The 19592-nt window shown below is 33.3% G+C and overlaps 3 protein-coding genes across 3 annotated transcripts; all 3 read left to right on the plus strand.

Annotated features, from left to right (window-relative positions):
- Nucleotides 1-5789: 5789 nt before the first annotated feature.
- On the plus strand, nt 5790-6020 carry HELRODRAFT_68212 (hypothetical protein; the record flags this gene model as incomplete). The annotated part of the gene is made up of 1 exon (XM_009026952.1): nt 5790-6020. A coding segment is annotated over one exon (231 nt), but the record flags the coding sequence as incomplete, so codon positions are not given.
- A 2160-nt stretch (nt 6021-8180) lies between these two features.
- HELRODRAFT_163861 (hypothetical protein) lies at nt 8181-10760 on the plus strand (the record flags this gene model as incomplete). The annotated part of the gene is made up of 3 exons (XM_009027614.1): nt 8181-8255; nt 9751-9952; nt 10459-10760. The coding sequence occupies 3 exons, from the start codon at nt 8181-8183 to the stop codon at nt 10758-10760; spliced, it is 579 nt and encodes a 192-aa protein (XP_009025862.1).
- Nucleotides 10761-11362: 602 nt separating this feature from the next.
- On the plus strand, nt 11363-15601 carry HELRODRAFT_163862 (hypothetical protein; the record flags this gene model as incomplete). The annotated part of the gene is made up of 5 exons (XM_009027615.1): nt 11363-11448; nt 14388-14510; nt 14960-15039; nt 15148-15401; nt 15521-15601. 5 exons carry the CDS (start codon nt 11363-11365, stop codon nt 15599-15601), a joined length of 624 nt encoding a protein of 207 aa, XP_009025863.1.
- Nucleotides 15602-19592: the final 3991 nt, after the last annotated feature.

The following is a 19592-nucleotide window of genomic DNA, read 5'->3' on the forward strand; positions in this document are numbered from 1 at the left end:
AGTTTTGTGTTTTGGATTGAATATTTAAAACAAAAATATTAAACTTAAAAAGTTAAGTTGAAAGTTAATTTTCTCTAGATTATCGACGTCAGTCATACAGAGTAAATTATGGAGATTCATATGATCATAGAGGAGGATACCAAGGTTAATGAATTTATTTGCTGTTCACAGTGGTTATAGTGTTAAAGATGTATAATGTAAATGCAGGTAGATCAGGCTACCAGAGACAAGGAGGTAGATATAGGACAGCCTCAAATGGTGGCAGGGCACGAAGGTACAGCAGGAGTGTTTCTAAGAGCAGGAGTGGAACAGAGTCTGGTTCTTTAAGTCAGAGCAGAAGCAAAAGTTCTAGTTGCAGTAGAGACTCAAGAGAGATGAAGAAGAAAAGAAGAGTCAGTAGAATTGTTTTGTTATTTATCTCATCATGTAGTTTATTTCAACAAATTTTTATCCAAGTAGATTTTATGATTTTAAAAGGATTTTAGTCTATTTAATTATCTCAATTATTAGTTTTGTCAGGTGGAACGTTGACCAATTTTATTCTAATTTATTAAAAAAGTGATTGTAAATGTCTGTTTCTGTGCATTCTCAGATATTTTTGATGAATTGCATACTCAAGCTGATTTTTTCTTTTCCTACTGATATAAACAAAGATGAGGAACAATATTCACTCTGTGACTTCTGGTGATGAGAAAGTTAACTATGATGAATATTTTATTGATATCAATTTTTTTATCAACTAGGATCAGTCAGACTCAGGAAGTAACAGAAGGAGGACAATTAAGAAAAGACACTTGGCCAAGACATTTTCAAAGGAATCTGAACTGCAGCATGATGCCCAGCAGCATCCTCGTGGGCCTCGATCTCCACCTCCTATCAAAAATACTTCTGCCTTAGAAACTAGTGAAAATTTGACTTCTGTCAGTCCCCAGAGAAAGGAGAAAGTCAGTGAGAATAGAATAGTAGATCAGTTTTTGTTGTGTTTATGTCATTGCTATTTGTTGCTTCATATTGCTCTCATATTTTTTGAAGTGTTGTTTCCTGTTGTACTAATGCGTTGTTTCATATTGTACTGAGATGTTCATAATGTACTGATACGCTATTTCATATTGTACTAAGGTGTTGCCTGCTTGTTTGTGTTAGTTTAATATTATAGTGAAATAAATTGTTATAAAATGCTATGTTACCATGAAATGATTGTATTTGTTTTTTGTTGGGTTTACAATTTTTGCATTACCATTTCTTTTGTGTTAACCAAACTGATTATTATTCTTTATCTGAGCTTTCAGCTTTCCTTGAAAAGTATGTTTTTTGATAAATTATTAGATGTAAGTTAACCTTATCTAGCATGAAAATTTTGGCATGGACGGTAATGACAATGTTAATTTAATTAATTCTGATTGTTTCTCAGAATCAATTACCAAATTTTCAATTCTCAACAAACAATTATGGCTTAATTTTGAACTTAATAGGGATGTGCTGGTTTAAATAATTGTAATGACTATGTAGTGTGTTTAAAGCTGGCAGAGCTATTATGCTAGCTAGTCTTTGCTGTATTATGATTTATTAATTTTAAGATTACCCTGTTATATAATGTACATGAAACTATGATGTCAACATATGTTACTTGCTTGTTATGAACTCTATCTATTATTACAACAGTCAAAGCAAGCCCTCCAGAATAAAATATTGACAGCAACATTGGAGTTAGAACAACAACAACAGCAGAATCAACAACAACAACAAATTTCATCCGAGAATCAAGCAATGGATGGAGATGGGGATGAGTACGGCTACAATGTTTCACCCAAACAGCAGGTAAATAAACAATCAAATAAAGCTGTTAAAAGTTCAGTTCAGAAGAGAATCGCTACAGATGATAATGCCATTAGCTCTGATAATAACCAAAATAATAGTGTAAGCAATGCTGGCTTGGCTAGAAAAGAATCAGATGCTGCCAATGAAAAGCAGGTTTTTAGAGTTTGTTTATCATTTTTATTATTATTTAGATATATTTAAACAATGAATGTTAACTATTGATTTTGTATTCAGTTTTTCAGCTCATGCATAAATTCAAATGCTGAACATTTTTTAATTATAATTTAAACTGTATGTATTGATTTTTAAAAACATGTTGGATGTTTAATTATTTAAAAAAAATTTGTAAAATCTGATAATTCATTTTTGCCTTGGAAAACTAACAACAGTTTAATGAATGGATTCCAATATCTGGTAATGTCCCTGAAAATAGCATGGGCAGCTTGAACAGTTCACTAACAAGGAAACAACAGCTTCAACAACAACTCCAACTTGTGCTCAACAGAGAACAGCAGCAACAACAATCAGCAACTGCAACTACAAGTGCTCCAGTAAGTGCGACGTCAGCTGTCAGCAGCAGTGTTGGTGCATCGAAGGCTGAATCCTATACAGTCTCTTATGATATAGGAAGTTACTATAAAAAATATTCAAACATATACAAAAAAGATAAGCATGAAATTGATAATGAATATAACCAAGATACTGGCTTAGCAAATAAATTAGATGCCAACAATAATAGCACTGCTACTTCTCAGCAACAACAACAACTACAGCATTCCAAACAACAGAACTTGAAAAATGATGTTGCAAATAGCATTACTAATGCCGCTAAAGATATACCAAATGATAAGCATGACAGAAATCGTAGCAGGTTCTAAATTAACTACTTTAGTTTTAGTTTTATTTTTTCAATGTAATAATAGTTGATGATTATTTTTAATTTTTGTCTAAATTTTTGAGGAAGTTAACTTTAATATATATTTTTATAATAATTTACAGGCAGTCAAAAGATTATGTTATGGCCAGTAATGATGATGATATTGCTGATGTAAACCTAGAAAGCAACATTTCTATGCATAACAAATTGGCTAGACAGGCCAGAAAAAGAAAGCATAGCATTCAAAATAAAGATGTTTATATGGCTGCTGATGCAAAGACAATCATGAGAGATGATGGTGAAGATGATGAGGATGATGACGGTGGTGCCATTGAAAATGATTATAGTGATGGTGATAAACATAGTTATTCAAGGTTTGTAAAGTTCGTTAACTATTTTATTTTGATGCACCACATTATATTAACTGTATTTGTTTAAAAAAGCCACAATGCAAATGTTAGTTGACGACATATTTTATAATACCAGATATGATGGTTACAATGATGAGACTAAATCAAAAAAGACAAGCAGTAGACAGCAACGACAAGATGATAGGAAACAACATCAGCAGAGAGATTATGTTGATCATCAGATGAATGCTAACATTGACAAAATGAATGGCGGCCACCCTGGGAAGATGTCCTTACTAGGATTGTCTCAAGAGAAGATGTTGCTCATCAAGGACAAGAAGGAAGAGGTAGAGAAGGTTGGTAAAATTCCTCTTGACTACTTCTTATGTATTAAGGTTTTATGTTCTGATTTGATAAAAGATGCATTTTGTGGTTAAAATAACTTAAATTAACATCTTAATTCTACCTTTTTTTTACCTTGTTGGTAACGTTGATAAAACTACCTAAAACCACCACCTGTCCATCTAGTTTATTTTATTGGGAATAAATGCATATTTTATGAGCATTGAATAACCAAGCAATTTTTGAAGCTTTTTAACCAAAATTATAAAGTTTTTTTTACTATTTTGATTAATTATAATGACATAAATCATAGGCAATAATTTTCTGTTTAGAATTCCATTAGTGAGCCACATTTAAAATCAGATTTTTGTTACAAAGCAGGATATTCCTGAATAATTATGTTTTTATAATATGTATTAATACCTTTGTTCAAAAATTTTCAGCATCAGTTTTTTAGACAGCAAGCACACACACTACATGTCTTCACCAGTGTTTTTTTATCATATCAATCAATCAATCAATCCTCGTTTATAATCTCCATCTGTTATGGATCAGACTTTTTTATTCCATTCATCAGTTTCTTTCTCCCAGTCGATCTATCCATTGCGTCTGTTTCCTTGAGTCCAAGTGCCTTCAAGTCCTCCTGTATGGTCTGCGTCCAGGACTTTTTTGGGCGACCTCTTGGGCGGGTGCCAGGCACATGGTGCTCAGTAACGGAAATTATTGTATCGTGTTCGCTTCGTTTCACATGGCCAAACCATCGTAGGCGATGACGACGACATGCATCCTTCAACAAGCATAGTCCCGATCGGTTCAGGATCTCGGTTTTATGGATATGGTTCCTTAGGTCTACATGCTGCATCCAACTAATTATCTTCATGTCTGTTCGGTGAAGCTGCTGTTCGAGTTTTGTTGTAATCAGCCACGTCTCTGCACCATACATCGGAACAGAACGTATAGCTGTGTTGTATAGCTCTGAGCGCAGCGGTAGAGGAATGCTACGCCGCATCAGTGCCGAGGCAAGGAGGTGCCATCTATCTCACGCCCCACATATGCGTCCACGAACGGCGACATCAGCTATTTCAGTACAATCCAGCACATCTCCCAAATACTGAAATGAAGTAACAGTTTCTATTCCGGTAATAGTATCATTATCTAGGCTCCGTTGTCGCGGATTGATGCAGGCGGGACATGCGAAATCAGTCACTTTCTTCAGTGAGCCGTTAATTTTCGAGCATCGTATGTGACACCGCTGCTGACATCGTAGATGGACGCCGACGTTAATATCAAATTCATTCGTGTTACCGGCTGTTGTGCTGACCAGAGTTTTTGTGTTAGAGTACGTTGCCATTACCAACCGAACCAGATATTCGGGAACACTGATTGCCTCACGAGGCACTCTGTTAAAAGCCTTTTCCAAGTCCACAAAGACATGGAACAGTCGCTTTTGCTTTGTCAAGTATTTTTCTTGTAGTTGACGAATCTGGATGCTTTGAGTCCCATTTTGAATCTTCTCCGTCACCTGTGAATCCATCTCTGTAGGACTTGAAGTAGTTTCTTATGGAGAGAATGTAGTATGCAAAAGAATGTTTATGTAGAATAAGGCTGCGTGTCACTCAGTCCAAAATTTTTCCTCAGGTCAACCAGACCAGGGGCATGAAAGAGACATTAAGACAACCGAAAATGACCGCAGCTGCGGAACCCCGCCGGAACCTTCCAGATAAATAGAAATCCGCCAGCGCTTGAGATTGGGCTTGAGATTGGAGTTTGTTTGTTCCTAGAAGGAATGCCAGGTTTGTTTCTTATCTCAACTGGTTATAACGCCAATAGCTTGCTTGCGTTAAGCGTGTGAGGCAACGTGTGCGCCAGTTGTTGGTCTTTGGAGTAAGGCCATTTCTCAGGAATTTTTCACCAGCATCATCGACTTGTGTGAGAGTCAGGCTTCAATTCTCCCGCATATGCGACCGTTAAAACGCACGCATACGTTTACACATTTTTTAACGTATGTGACACTATACTTGATGATTTTAAAAAGTGGTTGATGTTCTTTATTGCGAGCAATCACCTTGAAACAGCCTAAAGTTGGGAACAATTAATCTTCGTTTTGCGTCCAGAGTCCCGGTTCCACATATAAAATGCACACCAATTTTTATATTATTGTTTTTATATTTTTATAATCAGTTAAACTAGTGTAATTAGTAATTTTATGTTTTTGGCCACAGTTTATAATGAATAAAAACATTGAAAATGAAATAAATAAAAAATATTTACCTTGTTTTGAATGAGTTAAAGAGTCAAACAAGAATTTCTTTAAAAATATACTTTTCATCATGGGCGTTTGTCAACATTTTTTTTAAGGAATTTATCTTATTTATAATAGTTGTAAAATTTTCTCTTGTTAAAAGGCTTACAGACAAGATTGTGAAACGTTTGCAACTGTTACGAAGTTATTGATAAGTAAGGATCCGTTGTTAGAAGAACGCATCCAGAAGAGTCTTCGTGAAAACCTGAGAGACATTGGACACAGATGTGTGCAGGAACTGAGAGAGTTTGTTGATCACATTAAGAACAGCGATGTTGAAGACGTTGATGACATTGTTAGTCGTGGAATCAGGGATATATCAGATTTCTAATATTCGTTTGATGTGTTTTATTATAATCTGAATATACTATGTACGTAACATTATACTTTGGTTAACTGCGGTAAGGTGTTAAGGGGCAAGTATGATCTGTTGCATTTGAATGAGCTTACACTAAATGCATCCTACTTACTGAATACATTTTTAATTTGTTGAATATATTTTATTATAGATGTTCCGTTAATGACTGAAACATTGAATTTGTGTGTAAAATTTTGCCAATCTGTTTTTGTATGATTTTCTAACTTGTTAATTATAATTGGTGATAAATATAGCATGAATGTTATCTCCATTGTTTTGTTTAATTTTTAATTTTTCTTTCAACAAATTTTTAAATAATGTCGATGTTTTTTTCCTATTTCATTTTGTTGAACAAGCCAACTAAAACAGCGTGTAGATAGGTAATTTAAATAATACATCAACCAATTTTATAATAGCGTTTGAAGTGGCACTCCACCGATAATGATATTAATCTAGATGATGAAAGTTTTGGAGAATAAAGATTTCTTTAAAAAAATGCTTTACCAAATTATTTTTATAAACTGAGTTAAAAGTGAATTCATCTTGCTTTTAGCGCGGAAAAATCTCCCATCAATCCTCCTCTATATTCAATTGATCTGCAATTTATTTCATAATTGAAATACTAGCTAGCTAAACAATCTTGGCGCTTTTACATGCTTTGAAAAGCTTTTTTCGGCTTTAGCAACTAACCGTTAATTTTATGGATATCCAAAGAGCTATGGGAAGATTAGAAAAAACTCATTTATACCAATTTTTTGCATTGACTTCACTCTAATCCTTCAACATTACGAATACGATTTTATCCATAAGTTTGATTCTGCTTTCGTCTGTTTCGCTACTAGATGTAGATGAAGTCCTCAATTTGCTTCAATATTAATTTGTCATCTCATTTTTTGCTGTTATATTATCAAATATAATATTTCGACAATTTTTACAATTTTTTCTTATTGGTCGTATTGGAGTGTCCAATGTGGCAATATCCTATTAATATCCTATTATTTTTCCAGTCATACTATGAGATTATCGATACCTTATAGTAAGGAGACAGACAATAAAAAATTTTTGCTCACCCCAAAACCTAGCCAGCAACCACTATGCTAGATTCATTAGTATAGTAGTGTAGATGATATTTTGACCGATGGGTACTTTGTATGAGTGGGATTAACTTTCGGAAGCTATTTTGTTAAATGGCGAATCCAATTTTATTGCGAAAACTGCTCAACCTATTTGAGTTTGGTCTCAAATTATAAGTTTTTGAAGTCGCAGAATTCGACAATGTTATTATTTTTTATTAAATGCAAACCAATTTTCATTTTAAAAATTGGGCATTATATTTGGTGTAAAATTATTTGTATCTAAATAATGATTTGTAATTCAAGAGGAGCAATTATATTTTTCTTGTTCAAACAAAAGCAACATACACTTTAGCATTAAAAACGAAATATAAAAGGGTAGAGGTTACTCTGTCTCTTTTGCGTTAGCTTCAGAGGTTTCAACGACAAACACACACAGCGTATATGAATACGCGTGCAAACCACGCATCATACACATTGCATATATGCATACACATATGCAATGTGTATGATGCGTGGTTTGCACATTGCATATGATAGGTGGGGATCTCTTTGTATTCGAACCCAGTCATTGCAATAGCAAGACTAGGTGCCTTTAACCATTGGGCCATCACGCCGCCCGTAAGAATTTGTAATACAATGTATTACAAATGTTTTTTAATAATGTGAAATTAAAGCTACAATCCTTCATCTACATCCACATTATCCAGGTTTGAATATATGCTTTTACCATGTTGAAGAAAACAACCACACACTTTGAGACACGATAGCTTGTTCACAGTACACACACAGATCGTACGTCCGCATTGCACGAGTTGCTTGTATGTAGTTGGAAATGGGTGTTTTTCCATTAACTTGGGTTTTAATTCACCATTATCATCATACCACACACCCCCAACAGCGGTTTAGACTCCAAAGCGTTTCTCCACACAAATGCTTGATAATGGGCTCGATTAATGTGTAGTTACAATGAATCGAATGTAGGAGAAAGCCTCCTCCAATATCATTTCAAATGTATTGTTAAAGAAATGTATTGCATCGGTATTGCATCGGTTTTGCGATGGTTGAAAAGCTGATAGGGGACATTATGTTGATGTACATGGATGTCAGTCACAGATCAGATCAGTTGAAAAAGGTGTTCTCCATGGATCTATTTTGGGACCATTACTGTTTAATGTGTTTGTAAATGACATGGTGCGTTCATCTCAGAAAGCTCAAACTTATACAATTTGCAGATGACACCAAGTGATGTTGAAGGGTCGGGACATTGAAGCATTGGTGATAGAAATGAGTGCGGAACTGGATTTCAATTTAAATTGGTTCGAAGCAAATAAATTGATCGTTAATTGTGGGAAAACATGTTGCATGTTATTTGGTCCAAGGATTGTGACTAACTTTATAAATTTCAAACTATTTATAAAAAATAAAGAAATAGAACAAGTATCATCAACCAACTTTCTGGGCATTGTCATAGCAAATAATCTGTCGTAGCTAGAGCACATCACTTACATTTTGATTAAAATATCAATAAATCTAGGAATCATAAATAGAATAAAGTACAAATTCCCACGAAATATAATAACATCTCTCTACAATACTCCCATAAAGCCATATTATTCATATTGTTTGATTATATGGGTAACAGTCCCATCTCCCATATGCATATAAAAGAAAAAACACAAAAACAAAATATAAGAATTTTGCTTGGTTTAAAAAAGTTCGATAGAACTAGTCGTCTTTTCAAAATAACAAAAACTACAACAATATCTCAAATGTGTCAATAAACTTTAATTACGAAAACAAATTGCTGGAGTTTCAATAGAATAATCAACGATCATATGAATCGATCAGAAAGACTTCTAAGAAGATATCAATATTTTTATATTCCTAATCCACTTACATCTTTATATTTTAATAGTCCTTTAATTAATATTCTAAAACTATTTAATAAATTGCCATGTAAAATTAAAACTATCATTAACATTCGATATTTAAAAAAAATGATCTTAATCTTTATTGACAATTTTTAAAAAATTTGTTACCTTATTTATTATGTTGTATCTATTAGGCTAACTTGCATTATATTATATTAATATTTCTCTTCTTTGGTTGATTTTAGTCAAAGTTGGTTTTAATTTTGTACTATTGGTTGATTGGCTTTACAAGCGCAGGTATTGTGCTTCAGCTTTTTTGTCAAATAAATTGAAGTTGAATTGAAAAAGCATGGGAAAAAACAGAGCGTTAAGTGCTCCGCTCATTTCATTATTTTGTTGATTCGTCATTTTTTGTAGAACGCAGTAGTAGTAGTAATTTGAATGGTGAGACTCACACGAGTTCATAAACATCGCCTGTAGATTCCTTTCAGATGTCAATTTATTTAATAAGTTTTATCGATTAATAATGAAGGAATGAATGATAAGAATACACGGAATAGCAGGAAAGCACGTGTCGGTGTTAGTAGCATGGAACAATTCTAATATATTCATAATAATGAATCAAAAAAGAATTTTGGAAATGAGACTCCCAGATGAAATGTCGCATGGTTTATTTTCACAGCTCTGTTTTCTTCTCAATCAATTAATCAATCAATTAATTAGCTTGTAAAGTGCTATTTCCGCGATGTTCAACAGCGCTCCACAATAAATTTTGAAAACAGATGGGTCTTGAGATCCGCTCTAAACTTCGCAAGTGATGGAGAAGTAGTTAGAGAAGTAGGTAGAGAGTTCCAGAGAAAAGGACCAGAAAAAGCAAAAGCAGATTTGGCAAAAGAGTGTTTAATACGAGTTAAGAAAAAGCGAGAACAAGAAGACGATCGTAAACTGGGACGTTTAGGTTCAATTAATATATCTGATAAATACTTAGGAAATAATTTAGATTGAGACTTATACATAAACGTGCAAATTTTATTTTTTTCTATATTTTATAGGTAGCCAGTGCAAGGGAATAAGATATGGAAATATATGAGAAAAGAAAGGGGCACGAGCAACTAGACGAGCAGCAGAGTTAAAAGCTTTACTTAAAGGATAGAGTATAGAGTCAGGAAGACCATAGTAGAGCGAGTTACAATAATCAATCCTAGATAAGACTAACGAAGTAACAAGAAGGAGAAGAGTAGGATCATCAAGAAAAGGCAAAAGTTTTTTATTCTACGTAGATGAAAGTAAGAGCTTCTAGCAACACTATTAATCTGAGAAGAGAGAGACATAGTAGAATCAAAAATAAAACCTAGACTACGAAACTTATGAGGGACATCAGAGTTTTAGAATCAGGTAAGATAATAGGAGGAATAGTAGTAGAGTGTTTAGATTTATTAAAACAAATTAATTCAAACTTAAAAGGATTAAGTTTAAGACACATACCGTCAGACCAAGCGATAATTGAAGAAAGACATAGAGATAGATTAGGTTGTAAGTGTGATGTGGATATCAAGGGAAGGATATATATGGCGAAAAATGCATATTCTAAAATGAAAAACATCCTCACTAACAGTAAAATCAGAATATCAACAAAATTAGAACTGTTAGTGTTACATTTTTCCTGTGCTCATACGGCTCTAAGTCCTGGACAATTAAAAAATATGAAAAAAAATATTAATGCTGCTGAGATGTGGTTTTTGAAAAAAATTATAAAAATTAGTTAGACCTTTCATACCTCCAATGAGGATATATTAACCAGTCCGATTATGAAAAGATTATTAAAAAAAATTATTAAAAATAATCTGACGGGGGCAGTTAAAGTTTTTTGGTCACATCATGCAGAAAGAAGGGATGGAAAATCTTACAACTATGGAAAGTTTGCAGGGAGAAGAAATCGCGGTCAACAATAAGTTACATTCGTGAAGTCCTTGCGTCACTTGTTGAATAACACCACATTTCTTTTTGGTTTTGGTGGGTTTTGCGGAGGTTAATGGTCGCCAATGTCTTGAAAGGTTAAGGCACGAGAAAGAAGAAGTTTAATTATAGAATAACAAACCTATTCTAAAAATTTATGGAATCAATTCATAAAAGAATATTTTCAAGTTTTTTGTAAAATACAAAATTAAACAAGAATAACCTACTAGAAGTTTTTTTAGGTATTCTAAGCGTAAGATACGTATTTTGCCATATATATTAATTAATATATATATGCATTTTACAATATGTGTTTTTGGTTATAAACAGGCAATTGTATCATGGCCAAGTGTCAAAACGTTTAGTTTTTTTTCTCTTCGGTAGGTGCGTTCTGCGGATGAAATAAGATAAAATGTCGTCGCGGGTGTACGTTCCTCCAAGTAGCGATACCTTGTTTATTCGGGGCTTTTCGTATCATCACAGAGTTGAAGATATCAAGTTGGTTTTTTTTTTAATTTAAATTTTAAATTCAATTTATTCAGTCAGAGTTCCCTGAAGAAATAATCATGACCTGATTCATTGTAATCATAATCAAGTAAACGTGTAACTATGATAAGTACAATTTAGTGTAGACATAGAGATAGTTGATAAAGAGTCACTGTCATAATATTGCATGGCATAGTGGTTCTTTTCTTGTTGAGTTGAGTGTTGCCCTGTTGCCATTCTTGAATGCATGTTATTTTTTAATTAAATTTATTCAATTTAAAAAATTTAATATATCTCGTTTTGTTTTATTTTTGCTTGTCAGTGTTAGTGTTGGTGTTGAGGTTTGAGCAGTTGGCTGAGTGACTTTTGGCAGAGTATCTTGCACATGCATGTTATTTTTTAAATTTAATTTTATTTAAATTTAAAAAATTTAATTATATATCTCGTTTTGTTTTATTTTTACTTGTCAGTGCTAGTGTTGTTGTTGAGGTTTGAGCAATTGGCTGAGTGGCTTTAATGGCTTTAGAGTAATGGCATTTAGAGTATTGCTTATCGCATTTTTTTTTATTATTCTTTAAAATCAGGATCTAACAGATGCAGAAACTGTTACAGCATGCAAGTCAGTAGTATAAAAATTAACTGAATAGTTAAATAAATACATAAAACTACGGTGAAAGAAAAATGTTTAAACATGAAAATTAAAATAAAATAGAATAAAATAAATAATATAATAAAATGAATTGACAATAAAATAAAGTAATAGCATATAAAAAGACAAATTAATAGACTAGATGACTTAGTAAGTTAGTGAGGTGATCGATAAATAAAATCGTTGACAGAGGTTTTGAGGTTTGTGAATATTATGTTGACTGATTATGTGTATTATAATAATATTCCCAATTAGCCAACACAATTAGATCCGCTAGCGCTAGCATAACATTCTGAACCGCCATAATATACACAGTCTGCCACTCTGATATGTAATATCCCGTTCAGCGAACATAATATAATTAATACACATTTAGCTAGCTTAATATTCTTAATCAGACAACATCAAATCTCCAAACTTCCAAACCTATCACCATTTGCCAACAATTTTAATGCAATAACCCATAAGGCAATAAAGCCACTCAGCCTATTTAAATCCACTCAGCAACTCTGCCAACTAATCAGACCCTTTGGAGTTGGGTAAATTCCTGGATTCGGATCCCAGATCAGAATTCGGAACTGTCACATTCCTAGTTTAAATTTAATATTACTGATTAATTCTTATTTGTTTGCAGCTTAATAGTGTTTTAATGCAGAGGGCTTTATGATCTTTAGTAAACAAAATAGTGATTTTTTTGTTGTAGTTCGGTTTTGTTCTGTCCTCTAAAAATTCAAATCTTGTAAATCATCCTTATTTCCAGCAAAAATGGGAGACTGATTTCCTTCTGACTTTGATGTAATTATTTTATGATGAATTGTTAGTTTATTTTTGCAAATTGCACATGTAGGTTGTTTTCCTTATTAAAGATCCAGGAATGAGTAATTGCTGAGTCTCTTATTTTCAATCTATTTGTAATAGTTTCAAGAGGACGACTTAGGTTGGCTTTAGTTAATTAAATATTAATTAATTTCATGATTTTTTAAAATTCATCACATCAATGAGTGATTTGATTGGTCAGTGATTTGTTAGTGCTCCACTGCAAGTGCTATACACAAAATTCACTTGAAGTTGTCTCCATGATAAAATATGAAACAAATGAAAACTTCTCTTTAATATAATGCAATTATATTTTATCTTTTCACAGTGGGTAGATGGGGTGAAATCCTGATGTTTAATTTTGTTTGAATTTACTTTAAAATTATTGAAGCCCAGTTATTTTTCTGCCAAGGATTTCAATATTAGCATTGAATAATTAAACTCAAGTATTATTTGCAATATAGGGAAAACCAAATGTTTTTCAAGTTTTACCACTAAATGCAGCCATCACGTTGAACCCAATTTGTCAAAACATTTCCTTTACAAGAAAGATGGCTACACACATAACCAATTCTACCAGCATCGATTCATATAACATGTGTGCCAAGCAAACCGACAACGCACGTGAGCCATTCATTCAAAATGCGCACCATAAAAACTTAAATTTGTTAGTATACTGTCAAACATTTTAATTTTGTGGTTGGTGGCTATCAAGCTTCTCTGGCTAAATACTCTCTTCATAGGAGCACTAGAAGCTTGCACATTCATCATTCAGCCAATAAAATATTATGTTCATTTAATTTTGATGTATCAAAATCCAACTGGGTCTCTGGGTGCTAAGCGAAGATTGATTGATTGATTGAATTCAACTGTTGCAGACCTCAAGTGCATTATTTGTCCTGCACACCTGTTTTTAAGCCTTCAAAGTTAATCTTTGTGATATTATCCAAACTGAATATTTTTTCCAGGTCTATTTGAAGTTAGAGTTTTGATCATGGTGATGCAGTCCAGCAACTATTTTATTTTTCCTGCTTTTTCCGTGAAATGCCAGTTTATCTTTTTTTAATGGCATCACGTTCATTTTTTAAAATCTTTAATTTGCCAACATACTCAATTTTTAAATAAATTTAGGTTAAAATTGCACAAGTCCACAACCAAATGATTTTGTTATTTATAGTAATGCTGGTGCATTTTTTTCTTTAAAAAATGGTTCAAAAATTTTGGTGAAAATGAAATAAATGCTTCTCACCTCACTTATTTACAAATAGTTCCCTTCTTTTCTGGTTTGGCTATCATCTAAATTTATTTTTTGTTTTTGGGTTTTTTTTTGTTTTTGTTGTTTTGTTTGATAAACATAACATTTTCAATAACAATAAAACATTTACCGTGGAATTTTTACGTTGTTCCAACATTCAAACATCAGTCACAAACCCTCAAAAATGTGATGTGGTACCCACATGTATAATGCTATTTTTTATTTTGCCAGGGATTTTTTCTTTAAAGAAGCTGGTCGTTGCGCAGTAGAATTCAATAAAGATGATGGTAACAATGGTCAATATATTGCTTTGAGATTTGAATCAAGAGAAATTGCTAAAGATGTTTACAGAAGGTTTGCTTAGAATAACATTTTTGGAGTAGTAATCAATTGTAAACTTGTTTACAAGTTCATAATCTTATATCTGACTTTATTTAAAAATCATTTTAGCTAGTTATTCATCACAATTCAATTACATAACCCATTAATACGCAAGAAAAGAAGAATTTTTGATATTATTTATCATTCCCTTTGAAAGCAAGATAGTTAAAAAAATTGATATGGCGTCACTTGGAAAATATTTAAACATTGTGTTTAATGATAACATGGTAACGCATGCAACAGCCAATGAAATAATTATTTGAGTTTTTTCAGAATATTTATAACCTTTGTGCAAGGTGGATTGTTAGTACACTCTATGTGGTTACCATTTCATTTTGTTTTAATTTGCAACAGGATTGATGATAATTACGTTAGTTGATTTTTTATCTACGTTTTTATGTGGATATAATATTTCAATTCAGGTTTAATGATAGAGAAGTGTTAGGGGATAGAATAACATTAACATGGTACAAGGAACTGAGAAAGATCAGACCTATTACCGGTATTTACAACTATCTTTGTCCGCTAAAACATCATTCTATTTCCCATTGTTAATCTTGTTTTTGCTCTTTTTTAACTTGAAAAATTGTTTGTTTGAAAAATTAAAAAGATCCAAGACGGTACGCTGGACGAAGAGATAGTTATTATGGATCTGATCACTATGATCACAGAAACTATCAGACAAGCGGTGGGAGATCATCTCACTACAAAAGCCACTATGCTCCTGGATCGTCTTCAGCAGGATTAGGCAGGATAAGGAGGTTCAGTCGAAGTTCTTCCCGTAGTCGGTCCATCTCTAGGTCTATCAGTCAGAGCAGAAGTTCCAGCAGAAGTTACGAGTCTGGAGAAGTTAGAGGACATAGGGTTTGTTCTAAGCGTTTATATTGTTTATAATTTTTTTTGGACCAGTTTCAGTTTTTTACAGTAATACAATTTTTGTCAACTTCTTTTTATGGTTACGTTGTTTTTATTCTTTGACGCAGTTAAAATTGTGTAATCCAAACATCTGTGGTAGACTGTTGAAGACTGCATTTGTCAAAAAATTCTGTAGAATTGAATTTTGATTGTCGGAATTTGAAAAAATTATGTCCATTTCTAAATTCCGCAAACAAGTTCAATCATGATAATGAATCGAAGACAATTAATCATTTCTGAATTTAGACTGTCAGTTTATAATAATTTAATTCAGACATTTATATGCATATTTGTTGTATCAATTTTTGTAAATAATTGAAATAAATACATATCTTATAAGAATTATGCAAAGAATTGGTAATATTTCAGGTTCCGAACCTGATCGCATTTGGTTGAAGTTTTTTTTGTTCAATTTCGACATGTCGGAACTATTCAGTGTTTTTTCAAATTATCCGATTCCAATTACGACGGAATTTATGATTACGATCAAATTTGACTGTAAGGTCTGTGTTACTGTGTACTGTGGTATTTGCCTGGATTATACTAATTTCAGATTACCTATTACAAAAGTTTGTTTTAAAAAATCGAGTCTGAAAATTTATGACCTTAAAATTTTTCGTGAGAAGAACAACTATGCAAGACGTCAAGTCACACTGGCTCGGACAGATCAGTGCAGAGAATGGCTCACTAAAAGCAAAGGTGAACAAATGAAATCTCTGTGTCGTATAGCAAAACAAGCAAAGCGCACGAAAAAAGACATAGTTGGTGCCTCATGTATCAAAAACGACAAAAATGAGATGGTTCTTGAACAAGATGAGATCAAACTACAGTGGAGAGAATACTTCAATGAAACAAATGAAACAAATCCCAAAACAAATTTAAATGAAACAAATCCCATCAATGTCAAATTTGACGCTCCATCCATTGAAGGTCCGATTTCAGACATCACTGTAGAGGAGCTTACAGAAGCTCTGAAAGCTATGAAGGATGGAAAGGCAGCAGGGCCCTTTGGACTCACAAATGACATTATCAAAGCATCTGGTACTGCATGTATCCAAACGTTACTACAACTTTGCCGTGAAGTGTGGAGAAATTGTACAATGCCGACTGAATGGAACTATAGCATGACAGTTCCGCTATACAAAGGCAAAGGTGATCCATATAACTGTTCATCATATCGGGGTATACGCCTGTTAGAACACTCCCTGAAAATTGTTGAGAAAATAATTGAAAAAAGATTAACGTTGTGCATCACAATCGGAAATTATCAATTTGGTTTCCTAGCGGGGAAATCAACAATTGTTACAATTCACATCCTTCGGCAACTGCAAGAGAAGTACCTCGCAAAGCATCAAGTACTGTTACACATTTTTGTAGACCTTGAAAAAGCATTTGATCAAGTTCCCCGTGAAGCAATCAGGTGGGGTCTAAGTCGACAACTCATTCCAAAATATCTTGTTCGATTTGTGATGGAAATGTATACGAATACTAAGACTCTCATCAGCACAACGGTTGGAAACACAGATGCATTTGACATCGGCGTTGGAGTTCACCAAGGCTCGATTCTCAGTCCACTGTTATTTATAACTGTGATGGTAGAAATCACAAAACCGATACGCACTGGTGACATTTGGAATATATATAATATATGCTGATGATATCGTTTTAACAGCCACGTCTGAGCAGAATGCAGCACAGATGTTTGAAGATTGGAACACCAGACTGGCCGATCATGGATTCAAAGTCAACATCAGCAAAACCAAAGCAATGAACACTGGTGAACCCATCCAATCCATAGCTACTGGACGATAACCCTGTTCAGTTTGTAAAGCTGGTGTAGGTAACAATTCAATCAAGTGTCAGCAGTGTAACCAGTAGTGTCACAAACGTTGTTCAAAAATAATTGGTACTTTATCTAAAGTGTCCAATTTCGTTTGTCCTGCTTGCATCAATCCACAACAACAAATACGAAATAGCAATGTTTTTGAAGCCATTAAGATAGAGAAAGTCACATCGTTTCAATATCTAGGGAAGGTTCTGGATTGTACTGGAACAGCTGAAGCTGCCGCTGCATGCAACGAATTAGTCTGAAGGACCACATCAAATCTACCAAAATCCCTGCGTCGTGCTGGTTTAGATGATATAAAGGACGAATGCCGGCAACACCGTCTGCGGTGGTTTGGTCATATCAAACGAAGTGGAAACAGTGCCATAACTTCTCTTGCAGATGTTGAAGTACCTGGCACACGTCCCAAAGCCGTCCAAAGAAGTCCTGGTCGCAAACAATCGAGCAAAACATGAAAGCTCTAAATTTAAATGAAATGGATACAACTGATCGTCTAATTTGGCGCAAAAAGTTGATGGCAAAGAAAACAACGTCTTACCTCAGGAAACTGGGTTCTCTGGACGCTAAACGAAGATTGTTCGATTGAGTCTGAAAATTCATAGTAATGTCCTATTGGAATGATTATGTTTTGAATTGACGAAGCAATGTTTAACAGAAAGAAATTGTATTTTATTATAAATGGAAATCTTATTTGTCCATTGATGAGAAGGTGGAGATCAATTTATTTGCTCATGAAAGCAAACGTTTTTTTGTTTCTGTTCTGGTTGTATTGCTGAGAATAGGTAAATGAAGGAAGGGAAAAGCAAAGTTATATTAACCATGGTTTATTTTGTACTGGTTCTTCGTAAAGAGAATAAAGAAGAAGTAAATAGCCACAATGATTTTAATATCCAATGTCTTGACATTAATTTAACCCAAAAAATATAACATGCTTTATTATTAATTTAAACAATGAATGAAATTTCAAGCTGGTACAAGCAGACAAATTGTATGCAGTTGCTTTTTGTTTTTTATAAATATCAGAATCGAAAGAACTTTTTCATATTGGTAACTGAATATTCACACAATTCATCTAAATAAAACTCGTTTATATCTTACTCAGATTTTCATTTTCCTAACGTTACTCATTCTATATTGTTTAGTCCAGATCAAGTTCTTTAGGAGCGCCAAAACGTTACAAATTAAAATCAGATGAGAGAAAAAAATTGAAACATCAACGACGCTTGAAAAAGTTGGCGGATGATTATGACAGTTCAGACAGTTTCAAGAAGAAATTAAAAAAACAGAAAAAAATTAAAAAACTGAACTCCACTATAAATAACAGCAATGGTCGTACAGGCAGCGGTAACGATGGCGGACAGATGGACGGAAGTAACAAGGATGGTATGATTGATTTATCTCTGGATCAATCCATCGTTAGTTTATTTTTCTTTTTATACTCCGGTAGTTCATCGTTGATTTCAACATTCGTGATATGTTGCAACGTAGACGTGCGAATATTTATTTAGCGCTTAACGCAAAGTTCGCATAATTTAGAAAGGGGACTTCCTCATAGCTCTGAGCAAGTGCAAAAGACGTGGCGTGAAACTTTTAGCAGACCATCTACAATGTTATAAATTTAATGCTTCATGATTTCAGGAAAAAAATGTTTCACTGGCGAACACAACTGAAGAACTGATTTTGAATGATAAATTTGATAATGAAAAATCTTCAAAAATACCCTCCAACAAAATAACATTAGATAAAAATGATGATAAAGATGACGGAATGATCAGTGATGATTATGATGGTCAAATTTTAGATGAGGAAGAAGAGGTGACTTAATAAGTTTTTTTAAATTATTGACATGAATTTTCTTTACGGTATTTTTATTAAAATCCCAGCAGCAATCTCGATCTGAAAGACAAGCAATCGGAAGCAATGAAAGTGGTAAAGCTCTTTCATCAATGCCCATGTGTAGCACAGCCAAACATTTGGACAAATTACATGATGTTAACTACAAACAAATTATGTCATCAAAGCCAGAAAAGCACTATAACCTGGAGCAGAATGATGATAGTATGGATGTCGAAACTGACTTTCCAATCTTTGCTGACAATATTGAAGTTAACATCCCAACAGATAACAATGAACTACCTCAACAAAGAGAAACAAATATTTCTTATACTAAAGATGGTGCAGATAAAGAGTTTAGTTCAATTTTATCCATTCAGCTTTTAACATAGAAAATGAAATTATTGATGTATTTTTTGATTATTGATGGCTTTCTTTTCAAAATTTACTCTTAAAAAATA

The sequence above is a fragment of the Helobdella robusta genome, assembly GCF_000326865.2.
Source record: "Helobdella robusta unplaced genomic scaffold HELROscaffold_5, whole genome shotgun sequence".
NCBI classification, from domain to species: Eukaryota; Metazoa; Annelida; class Clitellata; order Rhynchobdellida; family Glossiphoniidae; genus Helobdella; species Helobdella robusta.